Below are 21,349 nucleotides of genomic sequence, written 5' to 3' on the forward strand. Positions count from 1 at the left end.
GCGCAACTCGAGCAGAAGTTTGATAGATGACAGCTGCCACAATGCGTGTGTCTTCTCTTCTAGTAAAAGGAACACTCTATTTGTAGGTCTTTTTAATGAACGATTCAAATATGGTACACGCTAAAGGATGGTTCTGTTGTAGGCAAACAAATTCAAGCGCTTCCCGAACTTGCTGTTCTTGACTCTAACCATTAACAATGTTTAGCTATTTGGTGTAATAATTCGGCACGTTTGCTTATCTTAACCCGATCTTCAGGTTGCCCTTTCTGCGTCGTTCCTCAAACAATAATTTCTATTAGTATCTCTAATGAAATGCCACCACTTCCCCAGCAGCCCAGACGCTAACGGTCGGCGTCGGGTATGTGTCAGTGGTGCCCTTGGAGAGATAATCTAACTGGCCGTTTCTCAGCAGACGAGAAAACGATAAATTTGCTCACCATAACCCACGCCGGTGATAGCCTTTTGGCAGGCACCGCAAGGCTCCAATCGTTTGTGCAACAAATCAAAGACGGTCTACTTGAACCGTTTTACCGCAACGTGGCACGATGAGAGCTCTGGCACCGTCTCGACGACGGGTTTGAGGGTGGCCGAAATAATTGCCCAAGCACTTGGGCACTCTCACGGAAATCCGACGCCCATGCAAGGACTGGTTCGAGGCGAGCACTTCAAATTTCACGCTCATCCAAGCTCATTTTTCATCATTCATTTGCGGTAAATTGAGCCCGCGCCAAAACTGGCCCACCAAGCAGGGCACGAGCACGAGCACACCCGACGCTTTGGCAAACTTAATTACAAATTTGCATTTCCGTGAGCTTTGCTGTTTCTTCTTTGCTGACCCAGACCTCCAACGCCCCGTGCCCTCACCGTGTGTGTGTATGTGTGTCACCGGGTGCGTTCGGGAGAGAGATCCTTCCTGGGAAAATGGACGCCGGAAGAGGGACAGCGGGATGAATGTTTTTCACCTGAGAATAATATTTGCACAACCGTCCTGCAGATGAAAGCTCAGGACGGGTCGGATTACACGGAATAATAAGAGGTAATTTGTTTCAGCTTGGTGGGGAGGCATGTAAATTGGCATTTCGGAATGTTGTTTCTTCCGGTGTGGTGCTTCACCTCCCACCAACGGGGCCCAAATCACTTCATCGCACGGTAATGAATGGCGTAATTAAAGTGTAACGAAAAACGCATTTCCATTAAGGCACAAACAGCCAAGCCGACTGTGCGCCGTGCCGTGTTGCCTTGGCCTTGGTTTAATATCCGTGAAATATGGGATTCTGTATAACGGGGGTAACAACTCTTGCGCCTCTTTTGCTGACAACGCACGAAATTGTAAATGCTGCTTACGATCCCAGCTCACCGACGAGAACAATAGCAAAGAGGTAAGCACATTTTTGGTTCGGCACATCGGGAGAAAAGGGTTTTGCAAGTGAAGCAAACAGTGCGTTCTTCTCTTCTGAGGACGCACATGAAGGAGTACAGAGGGCAGGAGAAGAAAATAACGATAATGATACACGTTTATTTGAATGCAAAGGTAGCTTCCAGCAAGGCAAACAAAAATAAAATGCTTGTGCTTTTCAAACATCGTTTCTTGTTGGGTTTCTCAGAAGAAGCCGTCTAGCGTCCTTGAGCGTTGCGAATGTTTTGAAGTCTCCCACGTGGAGCAGTTCAAGGGCAGTGTGTGATAGACCCAGTGTGGTCACTGTATTTGGATGTAATATTTTAAATGGAGTGGTCAGACACGAGCCCGATTTGCGGAATTTTGCAATTTGCATCGATAAAGTATGCTATTATGCACGCTTAGACTAATTGACTTCAATGATGTTATGATGTTATCTGGGCTTTCGTATGTAAACAACGAATATCCATTTTGTAAACAAGCTTATTATGGTTCAGAAATTGACTGTTGATGCTTCTAAAGCGTACTTTACCAGCAAAAACCCCAACCAATAAAAACAAGTTATTGCTTGCGACACAACACACCCAGGAATGAACCAAGGTTATAGGTTTCTCTGAATAGGGGTTTGCAATGAATTGAGCCACACATGAAACCACCCTTTTGCCCGCTCACGGCGATGGGACAATCTTCAAAGATGCTAATCTTCAGACATCATAGCATCATCTTGTGCTGCTGTGTTGTCGCCGGTTCATTGCATTTATGCCCCACGGCAAGATTCCGGGGGAGTGTGTGTGTGTGTATGAGTGGGAGGCGATTACATGGAAACCCGGTTCATCCTTTCGAACAGATCCATCCACGTGCGAGCATTAAGCGATTAAGCACTTGAAAAGGGCAAACCCGCTGCAACGACCCACAATACCCTGTACGTGTCATCGAAAGTTGGGGCAGAACGTTAGCGTTTATGTTAATTTTATGGACGTGTGTGTGTGTGTTCGGTAATACGTGTCTAGTAGATAGTTTGTGATGTTCGCTTCCCGGAAGTTAGGCACATGTTATTTGCTTTTGTCACGAAAAATCGGGGAAATTTCACCTGAACGTGGAGGCTGGATTATGGTGCGCCGGGCCAAGTCGGGCCAACCGCGTGGGGTATCGATTTGTAAGGTTATGTTTTTATTCAACGCCACCGCGAACGAGTTGAAGTACACTGTGCTCAAGTGCTCTTAAAGCATGAAAGTAGCTTCAGTTAAGCTCCCAGCATTGTATCCCGTACCACGAGCAAAAACGTTGGAAATTGAATGTAATGTGTGCGAGCTTTTACGGTTGCTTCTCTTACACCATGAAGAGGGTTAACATTTGAGGAAGAAAAAAAAAATGACTCCCGAAACAAAGCATGTAGCAATACTTTACCTATCTTAATCTAACATGCCACCGACAGCAAAACCCATGAAATCCTTTGGGAGAACCGTGCGCGACAAAATATGGTTCATCGAAAGGAAAATGAGGGGAGGGAAACCGCTCAAAAGATCCCTATTCTCAGCATCTTGTGGTGGCGGAGGATGCGTGAAGGTGTTGTTTTTTCGTACACGTTATTCCTGCGGTCAAATATCAACCAACCTTCTTCGGGTGTGTGTGTGTGTGGTGTAAAAATGGAGAAAAATGGTAACCCGGGAGCCTGGTAGACACCATAAACGTGTGGTTTATGCCATCTTTTGTTTGTCGGCGATGGCAGATTGCTGTTCTTTTGCCATTCATTCTATAATATTGCTCCATACTCGATCGTTTCGCCTAAAGTTCTTGCTACACACACACAGGGGGCAGGGCGCAATCCTTTGTTTAATGCAGTGCGCTCACACCCGCTGGCTTTTTAGGTTCATTTTGTGGTATGTTATGTTTCTTCCCCTTTTGCCGCAGCAGGAAATCCAGCAGGGCGCGCGCTCGCTCGATAACGGCGCACACTGATAGGGTTATTACGGCGCTTGTAAATTGTAGCCTTGAACTTTCTTCCGACCAACGGGCGCAACACGCAAACACACACAAAAAAAGAGTGCGATGTGATGTCCAAAAGGGTGTGGGTTTTTGCTCGCACTGTTAGTTACCGGAGACGTGCTTTCTTTTTTTTTTTGCAAAACCATATTTTACCATGGAAAGTGAACTCCCAAAATCAGCATGTCACACATGCGAGATGCCCGTAGAGAATGTGGGCGAGAATGGACCGGGAAAATTGTCCGCTCATAGGGTCCATGTGGGTGTGTGTGTGTGTGTGTGTGTGTGAGGGCGCATTATGGTACACCGCACCCTAAAATGATGAGCCCCTCTATTGCAGGACCGAGCAGCATTACAGTCCCTCGGCTGATTGTATGGGGCGTGTTAGTGTGTGAGTGTGTGTGTGTGGTGGGCTTTGTGACACTAATCATTAGTCAGAATCAGTTTGGGCCCGAAATAAAATAAGCGGGAAAGCTGCTCCATCCGTACGCGGCCGACATGCAGTCCGGATCGTGTCGGCTGGGGGGGACGAGAACGAATGGCTTTGAAGTAGTGCAGGTAATGTGACGTGCGGTTAAATCAGTCCTGTATGGGAATTGATGGTTGCCTGGTATACGTATATTAAGGTCAGTAATAAACATAAACACACTAATTTGGCTTCATGTTTTAGCAAAGGGGATGGCAAGCCTTATTTGGGTTCTGAGAACGCACCAACTAAGTAATGCATTAAGATTGATAAACTCGCTACTGCTACTGGTTGTAAATCCATCATTTGGCTTTATCAGAGCAGCTAATCCTTGCTCCTCGCTGAAACTGATAAAGAGAAAGGGGCAATGCTGTAGCAGGCCAGTTTGTGTTATACGAGTTGCATACTTCACGGCGTAATTCATGTTTGAGCAAGGTATGCAATCCGCCAAACAAAAACCTGTAAGTAACCTGAATCCGAAACAAAATTCTCTTGATAAAGATAATTTCCCCAAGTATTTACTTAATTCTTTGTTTCTGTAACGTTTCAAACTCCAAACTGCTCCGCTCAGGCGTTTCTCGAGAGAATAAACATGTTCTTCACGGCACATAAACTTATAACAGAATGTTATTAGAGAACTCCCTACAGATCGCTGCAGTACTCCACCAAATTACCTTGAGTTTGTTGGGGTTTTTTCCCTCTCTAGCAAGCAGGTGCATGAGAGCAAATTTAAAAGACAATTAACGAACCGTACGCCAGTTTTAGGTGCGCTCTGGGGATTGTGAAAAAGAAACACTCATACGGGGCCAAAAAACTCTTTTTTATAGCAATAATGTTTTCCACACTGCAGTAAGGCCATTTAAAGGTGAGTAGCGGCAAAATTACAAAACGCAATAACGATGCGCGCATTGCAAACGAACTTTTACTTCATTTTCTGATCTGTCTGCGAAGCGCTTGTGCTTCTTGGGCCAGAAAAGGGGAAGGAAAATGCAAGGAACGACGAACAATAAATGTTAACAGCGGTCGTGCCGATTTTCTGCTGCAGTTTTGCAGCACTTCCTTTCCAACCCGGCAAACTTGAGCGCGTGAACCATCGGGGTAGTGCAATGTAACTGCCGCACACTATTTATGTTCGCTTGAACAGCACTGTGGGAAGGAAAAAGATTTCCATTTATGTTCGGGTGAGTTCACCTGGTGTCCAATAATGCCACCAAGTGCGCCCGCGAGTTTGTCACGTTTCGCTTGGATTGCAGTGCGAAAAATTCGAAATTTTCGAAGACGACACTTTGTTACGGAGTTTTGCACCAAAAAGAAAGCAAGTTTCCGTTGCAGTTTCGTTTAGTTTGTGCTGCAGTTAAAAAAAGGCACTATACGAACACTGGCAAGAAGATCGATTACATTCGATGAATGGAGGAGCATCGGTACCGATCGCTTCATCAACCCACTTTGGCACACCTTTCATGCTGGCCGTATGCACAAAGGACACTCATAACCGGCTCCATTCGGGCATGAATCGAGGATAATACCCGTACACAGTCGGCGTTTTCCGGTTCTATTTATAGGGACGGTATTGTGAACGCTGTCCTTCTCTTCTTGCTCCTCATCACGCTAACATCATCACTATCTTTCCTCTTGTGTGGATTTAAATTTAATCGAGCCAATGATCATTATGGAAAATGAAACTGGATCTGGTCCAGTCCGACGGCCCAGCCCGTCGGCTGACGTGTGATACGTGCGCTTCGTTAAGGGGTAAATTTCATTTCAAATAAAATTACTCCGGATTAAAGCAAGCGGCGCTGCTCCCTTGGCAGCGTCGGGGGATTGCCGGTTTGCAGTTGGAACTAGTTTTCACACATGATCGGTACACACGGAAGCCGATGTTTGACTACAGGGATATACTGCTACTCCAAGGGGGGGAGGGACCTCAGCATGGATTCCATTTAAACTCTCCAAAAGGTAATTCTGATTCGCAAGAAAAAAACAATACAAACTGTGGCAGGAGATCGAAGTGTTTTGGAAGTGTCAGTGCCAACTCCCAGCATAGTAACCTTGGTATTTTATCGTATGAATCCCATGAGGTCAAGCAGTTGTAGGATGAGTAGCGACTGGTTGCTGCCATAATAAATTCCGCCGGACAGTGAAACGTAGACGAGCTGCTCCGTGCTTGGGGCATCGGGACCGCTTTGGCTGCTGCTGCTGCTGCTGCACAGGCACAGGGTTTGGGTCGAAACACGCGCTGGATTCTGCTGCACGGTGTTTTTGTTTGTTTCCGGAGTTTGTTTTTGTGGGTCGTAGATTAATTAGTTGCGGTTGTATATGCGTGTGTGTGTGTGTTTTCACTGTGTTTTGTTTAGCACTGCACGAATTGAAATGCGCTCAACCGAACACTTCACTGGATTGCACCCGTCCGCACGTCATGCTAGTACAGCGGCGACTGTTGCTGTGCTGAAGCTTCCATTTAACACACACACACAGACAGACACATACATACACACGCGATATAGCAATCCATCAGAACTATTCACCACCGGCTCGAGCTGGTTCGAGCGTCAGCAGCCAACTTTGGATGTTATTCTGGAATAATTTTCACATCACACCAATCCCAAAGCGTAGCTTTCGGAGGAAAAAAACACCGGCGATCAAACGCTACCACATTCAATTCCTTTTCGGGGTGGGGGGAGGGTTTCTACTTAATTCACTGGTTCCACAGGATCACATTCACAGCGGTCAGGAAAAACACCCGTCCAAGACGTCACGTGAGGGCTACGCCGGTGGAGTGTAGATAAGAATGGTTCCCTCCTGAAGCCAGCAGCAACACGTTTCGACGCCCGTTGGCGTCATTATCGATAGTGATACGAAGCATAATCAATATTTGCTGATAGTCCGGTATGCTTGATGGGGGAGAGACACTCTTTTTAGGACGTCTGGTGTGCCGCCTGGTGCGCTGAGGCTCTACTCGGTGACTCTGCACAGTCGGCGAATCGATAAGACACGGAAACACATTGCGTTAGAATTGGCTAGACAAATGAGCAACACAGCTCAGTGTGCTACAAATCACGATTAGATACTGTAAGGATGATCAAGGATGCACTTCACGGCCAGGTTATGCTTTTGTTTTACTATTGCTTCAACGTTGCACTAACATCACAGACCGTTTCAGGTTCAGCTTTGTACACTCTGGGTTTTAATGCTGGCGATAGATCTCTGCACACACAGAATTCGATTTTTTTCGGGAGTCAGGATTAACTTATTTCTTCAATTCTTTGCGGCATTGCTCAGCTGCTTGCACGCGTCCAGGATGGGGAAGGGTTCGACTGTCAAACTCAAAACCGCAACCGATTTCCGTTTTCAACGACCGCGCGCTAATTGCTTAATTGCGTACCGGAAGCCGTTTTCCATTCTACCGTTTCACACACACACGCACACGCGGACTCGCATATGCACCACCAGTATGCAGCAGTTGATGCAGTAAGCATCCCGCATCGGGTGAGAGTCGGCTTGTATGGGACACGCGAGATGAGCTTCGGCTCGCTTGTGCACGCGGTAACGGTCGTTTAGCAACTGAAAAATGTGTCGTTTGCTTGGCTCGGGGAAAGGCGAGACAGTTTTCCTCGAGCCGAAGCCCGCTGTTGCGCGGCTTGGGAATCCGAGGTAGGGGAGGTAGTGTGCGGCACACGATGACGATGATGTTGGAGCGAGACACAGTATGGCGATGGCGTTATGGGCCGAAGCTTTTGGGGTTGCTGTTCTCGCTAAACTGTTCTACGCGTAGTTAGCGTAGACACACGCGTTATCCGTATGCCCGATGGCGTGTGAGTGCCGCGTGAGTGCCCCTCCGGTTCGGGCTTTTCGTGGAAACAGCTGATCGTGCACTCCGCGCAAGCGAATGAAGTAACGGTAACGATTTGTTTACGTTTTAAATCACCACGTTGAAAGAGAAGCGAGCCATTTCCGTAGGGGAAATGTAGTGGGAACTCACGACTGTTCGTCTGGTTGGGAAGCTTTTAACACCCGAGGCAAAAAGCTTTCGGGGTTTATGTTTTCCCCTGTGGTGAGTGCCGCTTCACAAAGTATGATGTTAGATTGGACTGAAGCTTAGATTGAACAACGTCCTAGAAGGGCTTTCATGCATGGAAAATGCATACATTGGCCCTTCGTTCTCGGCACTCTGTCATACATAACTGGTCGGACGGTATCGGTATGCTGGTACGCTGATCCGGTCGCCTGTAATGGTACGTAATGCCACTAGGGGATCTATCTCGGAGAAGCGGAAACCACTTAAAGGATAGGTGCTGATACAGCGTTTTCGGAAAGTACTGTGAGCGCTTTTGAGCCAGTATGTATGCTAAAACAAACGCATGCCGGGGGAAAAAGGGCGAAGAACGGGCGTAGGGATTTGTCCCTTTTTGTGTTAGACAGGCATTGAAACATGTTTCATCTGCGCTGTAAAATCATGGTTTCGTAAAATTTATTTAGGATCTACTCAGTATTTTTTTTGTCCAAACTCATACATTCACTAGGGAGATTGAGTTTTATTGCTATTTAAACGAAGCACTTAATAATGTACAAGTATCGAGCTACAGACATTGAGCATTTAATAAGGAGTCAATCTAAACTGTTATACAATAAACGTTAACAGGTATGTTTTACTATGCAGATTGCATACCTCACGGCGGATATGAGTTTAACGAGTGTTTAGGGAAGAAATTTGGATGTTTCGTTGAGAAATTAAAGCAAGATTATGTATTCTAATCTAGTCCCTCTTTAAGTTGTTTGCCATCAGCAACAAGTGACGCTGTGAAACGTGCAACAGATGACGATGAAGGATACATCGTCCAATAATCGTGTGTGGGTGTCTGTATCATTAGCCATCTAAAAAAGACCGACCCGTCCATCGATAGCTACGGCATTGATGTTGTCCTCACTCAAGGACGGTTCCGTCACGCGGTTTAGGTTTAGCCGTCTTTCCAAAAACCCTTGCTCCTCCTTCCCACAAAATTGCCCTAAAGACCCTTTCGTAAATGAGTCGTTAAACAAAGGCGGGCGGCGTGCGGAAGCTCACGGAAAGGGACTGAAATAACTGACCACCGAATAACGAAGCCATGTTTGTTCAGGATACGGTTAGTAAGTGATATGGATTCTGTTTCGTTTCGGTTGCTAACTCCGTCCCACCACGTTCTCGGCCCGGTGTTTCGTCACCTTCGCTTCCTTCGCTTGTATTTTTCATATCACATGAGAGGAACAACAGAAAGTTGATAAATATTTGATTCGAGTTTCGAGTCCGTCGAGGCATTTTTGAGCTGGCCCGGTGAGTTGTGTTGGAATGTGTGTGTGTTCTGCGGTTCCACGTACCGTTGCGGTTAGTGTAGCATGGCCCCCATCATGATGGCCACCGGCTCCACCACCACAAAAACCCACAGGCGCGCCCCCCTCTGTTTGTGTGATGTGGTTTTTAAAGCGAAAGTATACTTCGCGCTGGTGATCACTTTGTTTCGTACGAGAATGAGCAAGAAAAGAGGGAAACATTAGCACGAGAATGGTGCTGGTCATTACAACCGGCTAACACAATCCCCATGGGAATTATCGATTCGTTCGGAGCGAATGATAGTTATTAGGACAGGATCGCTGTGAACTATCTTACGTAGGTAATTACGGACTACCTGTCCCAGAGCATAAATCCCACCGGTGAACGTGATGCGTTTATGATTTCGATTGATGGTGAAATAAGTCTCCTGCATGCGCTTCAAGGTGTGAGGGAATAATCGTAACTCCGGCCACACAATTCGATTATAGTTTAATAGTTCGTCCACAGTACGTGCAAACGAGGAATGCTTTTCCACCCGGTTGCACACTCGGTAGGGATGAATGTGGGACCAACTGCAGGCGGGTCTGATTGATCTTAAAGCTCCAATAAAATTGCCATCAGCAAACGCTCCCATTTGCAATTCCCTTTTTGCGGGAAGGACAGCATCTCAATGGACATTGGGGGTTTGCGTATCTCCCGAGTATCACACAAAATATTCCCTTTAGTAGTAATCTAATTGCATGCTGACACACACACACACATACACTCACTGGACGGTTGATTAGAATTATGCACAAGCCAGCGGGTAACATATTGGATGTGCATATGCATGTGCAATAAATGTATGGCAAACAGGGGCGAAACGTAATTATGGCGCTCGGTGGCAAGTTTTTGAGGACACTAGGACCGTTACATGCTGAGGAGCAGTGGAATCGTCGTACGGAGTTATCCAAAGTTTGACCACCGTTTCCTGGGGGAGTTTTTGATGTTATTAGGGGCGTGGTTGTTTTCGAGATAAGAGGAATGTTTTGATAACAGTTTTGGTATAATTTTCACCCCAAAAAGAAAGTATAATCGAATTGACGGCATTTAAAGTGCATTCTATGCAATAATCGCTTTATTTTGCGTCGCGCATTGCATACATTTAGGCGCTTAGTGTGTAATACAAGCTATCTAAACGATCTGATCGTTTCATTTGTAAGGAAAATGAAGCCGTAAGTCATTGACATTTTTCTGTAATGAATCAATTGGAAACCACTGTCTTAAGAGGGCTGATTACTGTTCATATCGCCCTTCAAACAAACGGTAGACACCAAAAAAGAGACCAAATAAAGTATAAAAAGATTACAGGCTGGCTTTCACCGGACAGGTAGATGGGGAAAAAAGGTAAATAGTGAAACGGAAAGGCGGAAACCCATCCGCTGAAAAAGGTCGGAAGAGAGATAGATAATGCAACGAAAGGAAAAGTTTTTAATGAGAAAATTTCATTATTTTAAGTTTAGCGGTGACAACAAGCGCCGTGCGGGCCCCGTCAATGCGTTGAAGACGGAACAGGACAGAGAGAGAGAGAGAGAGAGAGAGAGAGAGAGAGAGAGAGCTGAAGAGTAAGTGAAAGATTTTTCGCCGCCCGTCGAGGTGAAAGCGGTGCGATTTGGTGGAGATTGGAAAAATTGACAAACTTAATTTTGATTACAGCGGCAAAAGTTTCGGCAGCGGCGCTAATAGACAACGGACAGGTGGCGCTGGTGGGGTTGTTTTTCTTTCGGCGGAGACGATGTTTGGGTAGGAATCACTTTAAGACATTGTACATCTAACATAGAACACACGCGGGCACTCTCACAAGGTGTGTTAGTGGGCGATTCTACTTGTGCGATAAATACCTTGGGATCTGCAGCGCGATCTCGTCGAGACTGTCGGACGGGCTCATGGGCGTCTTCTCGAAGAGCCGCGACGGTCCGAGCGTCAGGTGGCTGATGCCGGAGTTGCAGGACACACCACGGAAGACTTTGGCACCGCGCCGTTGCCGCACGCGCTGTTGCTGCTGTTGCTGCTGCTGTTGCTGCTTTTTGCGCTTCTTGTTGGCCTCCTCGCGCTGGAGATTGTGCAACCGGAAGAAGAATAGCGACATGCTGCTCTTTGGCGCACCCCCCCCCCAGGTCCGGTAGCACACGATCACGAGTCGATAATAAGCCGACGGCGCGGATGGCGTTGGTTTGTTTGTTTTTGTTGACGGAGGTGAATTTGGGTACACATTTTATTTAAATAGTCGAAAAACAAACAAAACACAACAACATTTTTACAACAAATTGTGGTTGAAATAGAGGAGGAAAAGAAGAGGAAACAAACGGTGTAACGGAAGTACAGTGTTGTAATGAAACAGAAACACAACAAACATTATTCAGCTAGGTTTGCATCATTCATTTGATGGGTTTGAGTTGCATCTAGTTCTCGCACAGGAAAGGCTGGTAGTGGGCAAAAAAAAAGAAACAGTAGGGACACAACTACAAGCAAAATATACATAGCATGCTGGAACTGGAACGAGCAATATGGGCACATGGGCACTAGCAAACAGCGGAAGCGCCATTGTTGCACAGGAGATCAAACGGCCGTGTCCTAACGAACTCTGGCCGGCACTGCTTCGCTATGAACTGGAGTGGAGGTATGATGATGATGAGTTTGGATGATGGAGCAGCAAGCAAAGCGGGCATGCAAATGAAGCAGAACTCCGTTGCAACGAGGCTTGTCGGATGTGGCATGTTTGTATTGTGTTTCGACACAGTTGTTGAAGCAGTTGGGGTAACAGGAAGTTTTGAAAGTAGATATTGATTTCGCACAAAAATGGTGAACATCATCATGTACTGAGCGATGGTAAACGATGCTTTTACTGGTGTCAAGAATTACTGCAAACGTATTTTCGATTCAAATGTGTTTCGATTTTTCAACCAAAACATCCAGTTGTGCTTAACACACTCAATGTCAACTGATACCTTTCAACCAATAATCATTCGTTTCGATTTCGCTATCAGCAACCAACAGTAGCCGAACACGGAATGGAATCGGCGCAAGAGATATTAATTTGTGGCTACGCTTTTAATTAAAGTAATTGTGAGCAAATTCTAGCATTAGCCCGTGGGGGGCACATTTCCATTGCAAAATTAATGATGAAAAATGGCATTTCGCACAAAAAACGGAGCAGCATCGTTGATGCTGCTAGCCGCTGGCTTTGGAAATTCAATTTCACGGAACTCGGGAGGCTGAAAGGGCAGGGCGAAAAGCGCATTAAAACCAATGTTGATAATTTCCGAATGGTTTTGTAATTTCACGCTAGGTCAACGAAAGCATAAGCGCACAGCACGACCTACTCTACACGGTAGCGTGAGGCTTGTTTTAAAGCAACAAATCACGAAACGCTTTGTTTCTCCCCTTCACATTTACCATTTGGAGTGTGGGAAGCAGCAGAAAAAAATCCACCGGAAACGAGCCAGGAAACACAACAATCGGTAAGTGTCCGGCTAGCAATGCAAATCGTTTCCGTGCGCCACTCCATCCATCGTTCTGTGCTCGGTGGGCGGCGCATGCAGCACTTGACTTACAACAAAGCGGAACGAAAGAAAAACATGATTCTTTGCGAGTTACTAGGAAATGGTAGACGATGGTGCACCCGCACACTGTTACCGAGGGGCGGGTGGCCATCATTATGCTCGATGTAACCTCACAATTGAAGCTCGCTTGCGGAGATAGCGAAGCAGAGCCTTTGGGGCCACGATGACGACGGGCGAAACAGAAAAAATGAGAAAAACACAAATCAGCGAAGCTTGAATTAACAAACTGCTGTAATCAAGCAGGGAAATGCGCCGGAAAAGCGAATCACACCAAGCTAAACACAACCACCAGCACAGTGCAGCAGTACCAGCAGCACCAGCAGTCAGGTTGCTGTTTGTCTGGCGGCGCCATTTTAAATGCATCTCATCGTCACTGTCCTGCAGCCACAGCATTGTTTTAGCAACGTTTGCACGTTTTCCGAAAGGCTCGCCCTCGCTCGCTCGCATGCTCGTTCGACCCACATAAGAAAACGGTGCCAAAGGTCCCGAGCGGGCACTCCGGATGGTTCTGTAAGGGTGTCTGTATGTGACTGTGTTTATCTTTACACTTCCTGCAACCCGTGCTGTTGACCTTTTTCGATCGTGCTGGCTGCTTTGTGCGGCTTCCGACCACCGGAGACGAGGTCGGGTAGCGAAGGTTGAGGGTTAGACAGAAAGAGAGAGGAGTGAGGGAGAGGGAAGCAATAAGCAATAACTGACGCTGCCGCCAGCTAATGCACTAAACGGATGCACTTTAAAAGCGTAAAATAAATATCCATTTGCTACGGTGGAGTTTAAGTGCCAGCCCTGAACACTGGCAGCACTGATGACATTCTGGAAGAGGGGAGAAACTTTATCGTTTGGGGCCAATTTAATCCTCCCTTTAGTGTATGCAGCGCTGAAACTAAGACCGGGAGTTTCGGGCAGCACTAGAACGCAGCCCAATTAAAATTGGACTCCGTTCTGGCTGGGCAAGTTACAACCCCCGGCCCAAAGAATGGGCTTTAAAACGAAACACAAATAAGGGGAAAACAAGGCATCGCCGGAGCGATCCACGTTGCCGGTTTGTACGTAGTGGTGGGCTAATTAGAAGTGCAGCGAAATTTACCACTCAAATACAAGTCAAACCTTCAGCAGTTCGCGAAGTTTTAATCTGTTTACGCGTGCAAGACTTGAGCGTGGCGTTGAAGGCGCACCTTCTGCAGAGTTCCGCTGGCGCTGCGCTGTCTGTTGCGGGAAGTAGATAAAATCTCGCGGAAAATATGGCTCGAGTGATTAATATTTCATCGGTAGGCTGGGAAGGGGGAAGGGCTCACAGTGATAGTTGCGCGGTAAATGTGTTGAAAGTTTTAGTCGAGTTAAAAATAGTGGCGCATTGCTGGGCGCTTGAATTTATCATCGTACCAGCATGGTGACTTACACTATCGTTGAGCTTGAGGGTTGTAAGAGTAAAGAGTGAAAAGAATGTAAAAAAAGATACGAAAAACTAGCCACGATAATACACGATAAGGGTTCTGGATTATTGCTGCACAATAGAGTGTTGGGCGCGGGCGGGGAGGATACGATGTTGGCAGGAATACTTGAGCAGTTTGTTGAATTCTTGGCCGTATGGAAACACGGATAAACCGGTGGGAATAAAGGCATATTGTTCGGAAACAAACAACAAGGCGACAGAAATAGCACTTTGAAAATTGGCGACCTTTTAGCTAAATACAACTATCTTTGGACGCATTTATCGCGCGCGTTGAATGTGAGGCTATACTAACAAGCGCCTAAAGTTATGCAATTTGTTGCAAAAAACTACTTTTACGATTTGTTTACAGGAGGCCAACCAATCTTTTGAATCGTAGTAGGTCTTTCATTTTGAAATAATCTTTTCTTATGATGTTGTGTGAATGGTCTCTCCACATGGCAACCAAACTGGCCATTATATATGTCAGGCTGTGGTATATGGTTAACCTATAACCATTTACTACACCCACTTACATTTAACACCACACTATACAAGACCACTAGACGACCGCGATTGATACATTCTTCCCAGTGAGCCAACCACCTTCTGCGTCCCTTAGGTGTCCTTCTACGTCGTGTGTTGAGGCCATTGATTTCGCCTCGGCCGACTGTTTACCCAAGCGCGCGCGCATTCACCCACACACACACACACACACTCTATCTTGCTAATGGCATCACTCAAACCTTCAAGCCTTCCACCGATGGTCGATGGCTGTGATTGGTGGCGTCGGTATAATTAATCTTCATTTTGATGGCACGAGCCTCCAACGAATCGAGGCAAGCAGCCGCCGTGGATGGACGAATCCCTTTCCCTTGACATGCCTTCTTCGAACTCTCGACCGTTCCGCTGCGGTTGACTTACAGTGAACGGCATGCGAGAAGTTTGCGGTTAGTGAAGGAAGCTGGCAAGGGGCAGTTTATGATCCAGATGTTCCAGACGAGACAGTGGGGAAGAGAGATTCCATGGGGAGAATGGGGGAAAAAATGAGCGCTGGAAATATTAATGGTAATAATAGCACCATCGCCACGCATTCCTTCTGTGCAACTCCCAAGAGCCGAGAGGTTCGGGCGAAAATGGAGCTGTCCTCCCAGCGGATACGGCCGACGGCTCTTATGGACCGAAGTGTGCCGACTAATTGAGCTCAGGGGGAGAGTAGGGGCTAGCGAAAGGGTGATGGTGGTAAAATGACACGCACACACGTTGCCTGGGACGTTCGCCTAGAGCCCGAAAGCAGCACGTACGAGAGGACAAATACTGTCAATCCTCTTCGCCGTACCTGTTTTGTTCCCCCGCCCCAGTTTGGGTCTTGTGTATAAATAAAATATTTTCTCTAAAGAAAGGAACCAGCAAAAGCGACGCTTGTTGAATGTACGCACACAACCACTCAACCAGTGTACGTGGTCCCGTAGTACGTGTGCGATAATAATTGCTACATGACGAAATGCATTCCGTAGCGCAAGGGGTGTCGAGGGAAAATAGAATGTCTCCTGGTAGAATTCCCTACCCGAGCTATTTCAAAGCAGGCTGAAACAAAGCGTAGCAAGTGTCAAAGCTCAGACGAGAGCGAGCGAGCCGTGGTAGGGTATTTTTGCAGCCTCTTAATCGCCACAGGCAACACCATTCCGGGTGGTGGGATTTTGCACCGAGGGACTTCACACCAGCGTGTCTATTGTTCGTCACTGCAACAGTCGTTCATTGTCCTCGGTCGCGTCCGTCTATCCACCCGTGTCTTGGCGACACACTATCACACTGATAACCTTGTTAAGACGGATAAACGAACTGGTAACAAAGTGATAAGAAGGTAAGATTTGTTACGCCTATTGCAGCGTTTCGTGCTTGGAGATTTATGTTGCAGATTGCATACTTGAAGGGGCATTAGTCGTCTAGGCTAAAAATTGCATCAAAAGTTCAACACAATTAAAGGATGGTTTTGTTAAGAGCCCTGTCTTTGCCCTGGAGCGCGCACACATACCGTCAATGGGATAATTCTGTCTGCTTGGTAAGATCAACAACACTACACGGAAAACACGAGATATACTTTATCCTTTGTTTCGTTTTTGTTACTCGTACCATTCCGAGCAGGGTGAAAATTGATATAATAAATAACAATAACAACCCATTTTCTCGCTCTCCTTCTCTCTCTATCTTTCTCACACCCGTGCTCAGTGGAGGTGGTAGAGTTCCAGGGTTCGTCGTCTCGTCGGAAACCCCCGGAGGTAAGATCCTGTACGTGCCAAAGCACAAACACTCGGAGCTGGTGGTTATTTTTAAATACTTTCCCTTCCCGGAACGCGGGTTTGAACCCGACCGGGCGGGGAATTACACATTCGAATTCCACCGTTGGCGGTTATAGTGTGTTGCGTTGGTGTCCTTTGTCGTCCGTCTGCTAAGCGTCGACTATGTTCACTGTTGGTGGACTGTGTACATTGAATACACAATCGATTCCCATTCGATCGGAAGGTTGGAAAGGTAGAATAGAGAAATATTTTCATTTTTATCCTGCTCGATCGACAAAGGGGAAAGTTTATCGCCGGAAAAAGGGGGTAAATTGTATCAAAGAGTTTCCGCTTAATGCAGTGACACTGATGATGGACCGCTGTCAGTTAAAGTGTTCCCGGTTCCCGGTACTGAATAAAGATAATCTTACTCGATTCGTTCGCTCTCTTTGCAGCTGCTCGATATCGATTCTGCAGGGAGAAAATATGCTTCCACTGTAGTGGATTTGAGGTATGAGGGCTTCCGAGTATCCTTCAGCGAACCCATTTTACGGCTTATGCAACGGGTCAGCGCGGAAGGAAACTCAATCAAGGTAAGTTCTTTCGCTTCTTACATTGCTCAGTGTATGAAACAAGAAAAGGCATGGCACACAGCCGGGCTCAAAGGATCGGTTCCTTTGAGGACACGCACATGAATTATTTTCTGGCTCAATTGTGTCGGTTTGATGTCGTGAAAGGCTGGGACATTTTATTTTTACTTTTACTTGGATTGGAAAACTTTCCCGCCCGTGAAATGCTTTCCTGCGCTGGGTGTTGATTGGAAGAGAGAATATTTTCATTCCACGTTCGTTACCTGCACACGCCGTTTGATCGTTGATTGATCACTCAATTGATAGATGTTTGAAATGTTTTTTTCGGGAAACAGTTTTTCGTTTCCACAAGACCCATTTGACAGCGCAACGCCATTTGTATATCCTTGCGTGACGTGTTCGGTAGCTAGAACGTTAAAAGCCAATGTAAATTAGATCTTTTCTTGCAACCTTTTTGTACGGTCACACGTGTGCGGCGAAGTGATACATTGCTATAATTGTTGATACACAGCAGACCTTGAACCTTCAACCGAATGTCACCGAAACCGTGTACTACGAATGCGTACCTATCGAAGCGTTAAAGGAATGGAAAGCAACTTTCCGGAAAAGCGGACAACAGAAGCGTCCTTCAATGGATCTACGTCGTTGTGACAGTGAGTGGCTCTATCTCGGGTGAGCAAGGCATGCAAAACAAACTGTCCCCTAAGAAGTAACGAAAGGAAATCCAGTCGGATGGAACTAAACCGTAGGATTGCGCATTCGTTTTCTCTTCATTTTGCACGCTTTCACCGCTGTTGTCAACGGCATTTCGGTTTCTTTTTGGCTGCTTCTGAGTTGCGGGAAAGGTGAAGGTCGGTTTGTCAGCATCAAACGTAATCAGTATTAGAAGCGAGAGAAAAAAATTGCGAACGGCTTGCAAAGTTGTTTTCGTTATATTTTGTTAAACTTTCATTGAATCTCAATTGAGTAGATGGTAAAATATTCTCTTATTAAAATGTTCTTATTTGATCATGAATCAGGTAAGATCACATAGAAATAAATGCGCCTAAATGTATGCAATCTGTTTTACTATTTCCCTGTGTTTTTTTAGATTTTTGAGAACCAGATGACCCTACGTTTATTAACATAAGGAAATGGGTTTCATTTCTAGTTTTTTTTTTTGCGAATTTTACAATCTTGCCACAGAAGAAGCTTCGACTCAAACATATGTTAACGTATTTAATTCGTTTCGTTTCCATTTTATGACCGGAATCTTCCCAGTGCAGGATGCAAACGACGCATACAGTGTCCGACGTCCAGCAGTCATCGAACCCAAGCCTCACTCCACCTTCCAAATTCTTGTCGTACAATTTATAGCCCAACTCTGACCTTTTCCCGATTGCGACCGAATGATTATGATGTCTTAAGAAAGGGGAGAAAGCAGAGCAGACCAAACAGAAATAATGGAAGGGACCACAATGTCCACAAGGTTGTAAAATACGGTTGTGCTCACTTTTTTACGATTGTCCATTTAGCGTGAAAATTGTTTCAGCATTACTTTTTAATCTCTTGCTCTCCGAAGGTCGAAATTTACTGTGCCAACAATTTAGCAAACGGAGCAGAGGGCTGTGTGCTGGAAACGTAAAACGTGTTGTTTCGATCGATGAGAAGATTTTCACACAGCGGCACTTTTTGCCGTCGCTTCAATGCGAGCCTGCCTGCCTGCCGGTGTGACAAGTTGTCACAGTAATGATGGTTAAATTGTTTGCCAAAAGCAAGCTGCCACCATGCGCTTCGGAGCTGTTGTTTGAGTGGAATTTGAATATAGACAGCAACGCAACCCCAAACCAAACAAACCATACATTTGGTGCCGCTGTTCGCTACTTCGCGTTAATGAGTTCTTGTGCGGTGCAGCCATTCGCGACTGTTGTTGATAGAACTTTACTTCAAGGTTGTCTCGAAATCCATCTCCAGAAAAAGGGACATCTTAACCCCCTTCCTGCTAACGGTGTGTACATGCGCCCGTTCCGTGTGTGGGTGTGGGTGTGTGGCTGTTTTGTGGTTGGTAAAATTTCAATTAAAACATATTGAACGTAAGCGTAAGCCTCGCTGGGTCCTTCGAGAATGAGAAAAGACCCACCGAATGGTACTGCCGCTCGCTCGGGTGGTGTTTGTTCTTAATGTTGTGGCTTTAGCAGGAGCCAGCAGCAAAGCCGATTGCCTGAACGCCGGGACATTGCAATGAATAACGAATGAACTAATTACGAACGCTGAAACAATGCGGCACTAGGGGGTTACCTTTCCGGCAGGAGTGGCCACCACACCGAGCATACGGACAAGAGCAAACAACGGCAGCAAAACAAAAACAAAAAAAGGGTAGGAAAAGGATCTTGTTGGATTTTTACCGCTCGTTTGGTGCTGTAGTTTATTATTTTTCAACAATGTTTGCTCGGGCTGGAAACATTCGTTTCATTTGTTCGTATAAATTACCCTTACCCGTGTCCGTACGGACGGCATACCCTGCGGAAGGAAGCATGGATGTGCAATACGTCCCAGCTCGATGGTTAATTCACAGTATAACTTTATGACAAAATGAGCTTTTATATCCCCTTCGCAGCAAACAGCAAACTGGCTAGCGATAAAAGCACATGCTCATTCGGTCAATTCCGTTCGGTTTGGGTTATTTTTGTTTGTTCTGTGTACACGGCAGTAGTCGAGTATACCGCTTCGCTATCATCGAAACAAAAGTCAATGATGATGATGCTCGTTTGATCCTCTTTCGGTGCTCTCGATGCCGGTGTATCAATAATTACGATCGTGTTGAGCGCTACTCGCTTTCAGGAAACGCGACATTGTTGCCCGAGAGAACAGGGCAGGATTTAATTAATTGAAATGCACCAAACGACCCGGTCTATTTGGGGCAGGAGGACGCACGGTAGGGCTAATAGGTACGGGAACATATGACACGGGATTTCCATTAGCCTCAGTCGCTCGGATGGTTGAAGTGCAACCAGTAATAATATCGATAAACCATTCTAAATTATGCATGAAAGAAACACATCCTGTTGGTTCTGGCGCACACGTGTGCGCGCCTGCTTGCTAGTGAACAATCAGTCAAACGAGCATTGGAGGACGATGAGATTGGTTTTGGCAATATTTCACGCATCCCGTTTTCGGTGTCGTCGGTAAGGCGTCAAAGCCTAATGGCGGCACGCACGTATGCATATTAATATTAAATTACTCTGACCTTGCTGCTACTTTCGGGAGCGTCAGGCTTTGATCTTGTGAGATGTGCAAATGTGTGTGTGTGTGTATGTGTGTGGTTTGTATGGTTCGATTTTTCCCAAGTCGAAAGCAAATCAGAGCGTGAAACTGGAGAACTGGAGCATTCATTCAGCAACGATGTGCAGTGGCGGAGGAAAAGCTTTTACCCCGTGAGTGGCATACTTTCCGGGTTGGAAGGGTACGCTTTTTGCACTCAATTTTGCTTATGACGGAAGGAATAGCCGTGGAAGACAAAATGATGCCTACCGATGGGCTGAATGATAATAGATCGGTACTTTGTTGAGTGTAGAAAGAGGTTTGTGGGGATACAATCGCTACGGTTTAAAAATGTTGTCATACAAATTGCATGTTGTGAGAGCGCTGACGCCTAAAGTTATGCAATCTGCCAAACAAAATTACCCTTCACGTACGATACGAAACGCTTATAAAGCGAACTTTCGCGTACACCTAACACAAGCGTGACAAAATGACTTCGCCATCGGTATTATGGATAGGGAAAATGGAAAAAAACAGACACACATACACTCACACTTTCTTGTGCCACTTCCAGTAGGAGCGCTTGGCTGTCTCGAATATCGGTATTGCTACCGCATTGATGGTACCGACGCAACCGAGTGCTTTGCACTTTGACACGAGCCGCCTTTGGATTTTATGTCGCTTTGGAACCAGTAGAATCCGGAGCGACACACACACATCCGTCTACTTTCCGTCCACCCCGCCCGGGATGGAGCGAGCGTTTGTAAACGTTGCTCCCGGTGGGCTAGCGTCCCAAGGAATACGGATAAATGTAGCAATGGCTGACAAATATAATGAGACACTTTTACCGCAACACTCAAGTAGTCCGTGCCGTTGCATGGAAAAACTGCTGCCCCATGGGGGTGTGTGTGGTACTGCTGCGACGATGAGCATCATCATCGATCCGCAGGCGAACGGGAACTGGACTTAAAGTGTCGGGAAGGAAGCGTAAAAGAGAGAAAAAGATCTTGTAAAAAAACACAGTAGGGATTCGGAGGGATAAGATAATTCATCAGTTGC

The 21,349-nt window shown here is 46.2% G+C and overlaps 1 protein-coding gene across 20 annotated transcripts in view; it reads right to left on the reverse strand.

Annotated features, from left to right (window-relative positions):
- LOC120948186 (potassium channel subfamily T member 2) overlaps positions 1–21,349 on the reverse strand; it is a 153,832-nt gene that overhangs the window by 40,208 nt on the left and 92,275 nt on the right. For 10 of the 20 annotated variants that reach the window (XM_049606695.1, XM_049606691.1, XM_049606694.1 and 7 more), the window contains exon 4: positions 11,031–11,284. The exons of 5 other annotated variants lie outside the window; for them this stretch is intronic. In XM_049606695.1, the coding sequence (XP_049462652.1) occupies positions 11,031–11,284 (254 nt within the window). Of the gene's footprint in view, positions 1–5,893; positions 7,414–11,030; positions 11,285–21,349 lie in introns of those variants that run through there. 5 more of the 20 variants (XM_040364261.2, XM_049606690.1, XM_040364262.2 and 2 more) reach the window with 3 other exon arrangements.

Source organism: Anopheles coluzzii, chromosome 2 (assembly GCF_943734685.1).
Source record: "Anopheles coluzzii chromosome 2, AcolN3, whole genome shotgun sequence".
Taxonomy (NCBI): Eukaryota; Metazoa; Arthropoda; class Insecta; order Diptera; family Culicidae; genus Anopheles; species Anopheles coluzzii.